This window comes from Brassica napus, unplaced genomic scaffold, assembly GCF_020379485.1.
Source record: "Brassica napus cultivar Da-Ae unplaced genomic scaffold, Da-Ae ScsIHWf_2592;HRSCAF=3340, whole genome shotgun sequence".
Lineage (NCBI taxonomy): Eukaryota > Viridiplantae > Streptophyta > Magnoliopsida > Brassicales > Brassicaceae > Brassica > Brassica napus.
Window position 1 is genome coordinate 1,113 of NW_026015899.1, and position 4,941 is coordinate 6,053.

Sequence of the window (4,941 nt, forward strand, 5' to 3'; positions counted from 1 at the left end):
ACCTTTAGGTTATGAAGATAATAGATTAATTTACATAACCTAAAGACAGATCTTTTTTGTAGACATTTTTTGTCAACACCGGAAAACATAATCATAGAACAAATATATGGTTTATAGATTCGAAATCAGCTGGCATAATCCAAAAAGACAAGAGGACTGGAAACATTACAGTTGAGACTACTTAGTATTGTCCTTGTCAAACAATAAAAATAACGTACATCCCGACACATTACCTCCTTTTCACATAAGGCACCAATGGTGTCTCTCACAAAAAAATTCAAAAAATTACAAAATAAAATATTTATAAAATAATACTTTTAATTTCTCAAAATTTGAGAAACTCCTTCAATAATCTCATTAATAAAAAGGCAACATAGTGTCACATGTAAGAAAATAAATTAATGACGTCATCATTTAGCATGTAAATTTCACATGTATTAAATTAAGCATGATAATTAATCAGTGCAATGTTTTCTTATTTGTGCTTTTAATTGTAATTAGGAGGAGCTTACCACAGCGTTAAGAGACTACGTAGGAAGAGAAACGCCGGTCTACTTCGCCGGACGTTTAACCGAACACTACAAGAACATATCTCAAACCACCGGAGGTGGACCCGAAATATACCTGAAAAGGGAAGATCTTAGCCACTGTGGGTCCCATAAAATCAACAATGCTCTCGGTCAAGCGATGATAGCCCGGCGGCTTGGTTGCAAGCGTGTTGTGGCAGCAACAGGAGCCGGTCAACAGGGGGTCGCCACGGCGGCTGCTTGTGCGAAGTTCTCCATGGAGTGTACTGTTTTCATGGGAACTGCTGATATAGAGAAACAATCCTCTAATGTACTTTCCATGAAACTGCTTGGTGCTCAGGTATAACTAGTAATTACTCTATAATTAAACTCAACCTAGCCGAAACCGGAGCTGGTCTTGCAACAGGAACTCGTTTTATTTATCCAGAAAAAGCATTATAGAGTCATTTCAACAAAAAAAATTTCATTATTGTTTTTTTTTTGGTAAAAAAACATTATAGTTTGTTTAACATATATATACATTAAAAAAATATTGATAACATATATATCACATTATAGATTCACATGTATTAAATCTAATGAGGGTCCATTCCCTTTCTAAATATGAACTTATACATAATCGAGCAAGAAATTAATATCTATAATTAACAATAAAATTGTGTATGCAAAAATTGCGGAAAAATATAAACTAACACTATTTTTCTTTGATTACTAAAACCATGAGTTTTATTTCAAATAAATCTCTCAAAACAACAAAATATTCACATCAAATAAATCTCTCAAAACAACAAAATATTCACATATGCGGAACACGGAACTAATTTTTGGGGGTCAAACAGAACATAAAATTCGTTTATCCTGATTTTAATAGGTGAAATCAGTTGAAGGAACATTTAAAGATGCAAGTTCAGAGGCTATTCGAAATTGGGTTGGAAACCTGGAAACCACATACTACTTATCCGGGACGGTGGTAGGACCGCACCCGAGTCCGTTAATGGTACGTGAGTTTCAATCCGTGATTGGGAAAGAGACAAGAAGACAAGCAAAACAACTATGGGGTGGTAAACCTGATGTGTTGGTGGCTTGTGTGGGGAGTGGCTCAAACGCATTGGGATTGTTCCATGAGTTTCTTGGGGATGAGGATGTGCGACTAGTCGGGGTAGAGGCCGCGGGACTGGGTCTGGATTCAGGGAAACATTCAGCTACTTTGGCCGTTGGAGATGTTGGTGTGTATCATGGCTCCATGAGCTACTTATTGCAAGATGATCAAGGACAGATACTTAAACCACATTCCATAGGAGTAGGGTAAGTGGTTAAATTATGTCCTATATGTTGTCTTAAACAGCTGCTCAAACTATAATCCTGGAGTTAAAAGCCACTATTTAGTGATGATGAAAGTCTTTAAAAATCTCTTAAGAAATATGAACTAAATTAAATAAATATGTCTAGGTATATAAATTAGTCTTTTAAGAAAGATGAAACTAAATAAATAAGTCTGGTATATTATAGTTCTTGATTTTCTTTTAACTCTATAGATAAATTAATATATAGTCAAAGCATGACATGAGTAGCGAATAAGAAATCTTCTACTGGTATTTGTACTTTTGCATATTTAACGTTAACTTGTACGTCTTTTTATCGTTAAAAAGGTTTACACGTTTATCACATGCAAGTCACCTCTCGTAAGCGGTTATGAACCGGTCTGATTGAACCCTTTTTTTGCCTGGCCGCATCAAAATCGCCAAACTAAGTTTATATACGGTTGGATAACCAAATTAATTATGTGAACCAAAGAGAAGATGTTACATACTAAACCAAAGAGAAGATGTTACATACTAAGCCTCATTAATTATGCTTGATTCGTCGCAGATTAGAGTATCCCGGAGTTGGACCAGAGATTAGCTTTCTGAAAGAAAGCGGAAGAGCCGAGTTCTACACAGCAACAGGCCAAGAAGCCGTTCAAGGTCCCTCTCTATTTATGTTACTTAATATGCTTTCTTTGTAATTTTTTTTTTCTCTTTGTAATTCTTACAAGAATTTCATTAATTACTTACATAATCTTCTATTATAGCGTGCATGTTATTGAGCAGATTGGAGGGAATAATCCCAGCTTTAGAAGCATCTCACGCGCTGGCGTTCCTCGACAAACTTGTTCCTACTCTGCGCGATGGTGCCAAAGTGGTCGTGAATTGCAGTGGCCGTGGTGACAAAGATCTAGACACTCTCATTCAACGAGGCATGCCTTCTTCTCTTTGTTGATTCACCGAGATGCCACATTTCAACCTACCAGTTACCTAGTGTAATTTTTAGAGGCTTTTTGATATCTATCAATTATCGTCAATTAGTATCTTTAAGTATTAAAATTTGTTGTTACTAATAAAATAAAATAAATCTCTCTATTGGATAAAGACTTTCGTTCGATTAACCTTTGATTCTCTGATAATATAAGAGAAGAAAGAGACGTTATAAAATTATAAAATAAAATACAAGTATTGAGATGGAGTAATTTGGCTTCCTTCAATCTCTATCTACAGAAAGTCTTCGGCTTTAATTATTGTTCATACTTTTCAACATGTTCGACTGAGTTGACTCGTGAATCATCACTTCTTTCATTGTGTAATCACCACAATTCTTTCTGTGTTCCACACGAACATGGCGACCTTCAAAGAGAATGTGTTCTTCATATCTTCCTACGGATTTTTTGTAATATTTTTGTCTCTCCAAGTTTCACATGTTTCCTCTGCAGTTGACACAATCTCCATCAGTGAATCTCTTTCAGGAGACCAGACCATTGTATTTGACGGTGATGTTTTCTGAACTCGGCCTTTTCAGACCAGGTACTTCTTATTACCACTATAGAGGCATGTGGTACAAACAGTTCTCTCCACGAACTATAGTTTGGGTGGCAAATCCACAATCTCCTGCTCTATACACGATTTCTATCTCCTTAAAAATCTTGAACGGAAGACGCAGCTCGAGTGTCTCGTGCCGTTGATAAGAAACCGTCGTGCATTTGTTGACGCGAATGAGAGTCCTAACGAAGAGATGGTGAGTCCTATCGGTGCAGCTTACGTGGATTCTCTGTTCGCTTTGAAGCCTGTTGAGAGAGGCGGTGAGCTTAAAGATGAAGAGATTGTGACTTTATGTTCGGAGATTGTCTCGGCTGGTACGGACACTAGCGCTACTACGCTTGAGTGGGCGTTACTTCATCTAGTGACCGACCAAAACATACAAGAGAAGCTGTACGAGGAAGTTGTCGGAGCTGTGGGCAAAAACGGCGTCGTTGAAGAGGATGACGTGACGAAAATGCCTTACTTGGAAGCAATAGTGAAAGAGACTCTCCGGAGACATCCTCCGAGACATTTTCTTCTCTCTCACGCCGCCGTTAAAGATACGGAGCTTGGCGGGTATGATATTCCGTCAGGGGCATATGTGGAATTTTACACTGCTTGGGTTACTGAGAACCCGGAGATTTGGTCGGATCCGAGTGAGTTTCGACCCGAGAGGTTTTTACCAGGTGGAGACGGTGTTAATGCTGACTGGACTGGAACACGTGGCGTGACAATGTTGCCTTTTGGTGCGGGTCGTCGGATCTGCCCGGCTTGGTCTTTAGGGATTCTACACATCAACTTGATGCTTGCTAGGATGATCCATTCGTTTAAATGGATCTCTGCTCCGGATTCTCCACCCGACCCGACTGAAACTTACGCGTTTACCGTTGTGATGAAGAATTCGCTCAAAGCTCAGATCATATCAAGGGATTGATGGATATATTCGAACTGGAGCGGTCACGTCGGGTTTGTGATATGTTATGCTTTTGTATGCATGTTTGGTCGCATTGATATTATCTATTAATAGAATGCTTCGTTACTATATAGTCGAAAAACATCAAGGATACTGAGGGAAAAAATCGTCGGAATTTCGTCGGAATAACGTTATTCCGACGACATACCGACGAAACAAGTCATCGGAAATAATTCCTCGGAATTTCTTCTTTCCTCGGAAATCCCTCGGAATTTTCCGACGGAATTCTGAGGAAACAAATTTCCGAGGAAATTCCGAGGATCACTAGTTTGTCGGAAATCTCCTCGAAATATACCGAGGGAGAACTTCGTCGGGATATTTCCTCGGAAGTTCATCGATCGATGCGTTTTTGGACATATATCCATCGATCGATCCGTTTATAAAAAACGTTCGGAATATACCGAGGGATATTCCGAGGAATATGTCCCTCGGTATATTCCGAGGAACATGTCCCTTGGTATATTCTGAACGTTTTTTTATAAACAGATCGATCGATGGATATATGTCCAAAAACGCATCGATCGATCGAGTAAAAAATATAATTAATTTCCTCGAATGTAAAAAATATTAATTTTTTAAAAAAATAAAATTTTTGAAATTTAATTCGAAA

At 38.2% G+C, this 4,941-nt stretch overlaps 2 protein-coding genes across 2 annotated transcripts; both read left to right on the top strand.

Annotated features, from left to right (window-relative positions):
• Window positions 1–501: 501 nt before the first annotated feature.
• Window positions 502–4,401, top strand: LOC106430438 (tryptophan synthase beta chain 2, chloroplastic; the record flags this gene model as incomplete). Its single annotated transcript, XM_048773645.1, has 4 exons — window positions 502–867; window positions 1,399–1,832; window positions 2,397–2,491; window positions 2,599–4,401. Coding segments are annotated over 4 exons (1,083 nt in total), but the record flags the coding sequence as incomplete, so codon positions are not given.
• LOC106430437 (cytochrome P450 77A3-like) lies at window positions 3,180–4,292 on the top strand. Its single transcript, XM_048773644.1, has 3 exons — window positions 3,180–3,230; window positions 3,274–3,364; window positions 3,406–4,292. The coding sequence occupies exons 1-3, from the start codon at window positions 3,180–3,182 to the stop codon at window positions 4,290–4,292; spliced, it is 1,029 nt and encodes a 342-aa protein (XP_048629601.1).
• Window positions 4,402–4,941: the final 540 nt, after the last annotated feature.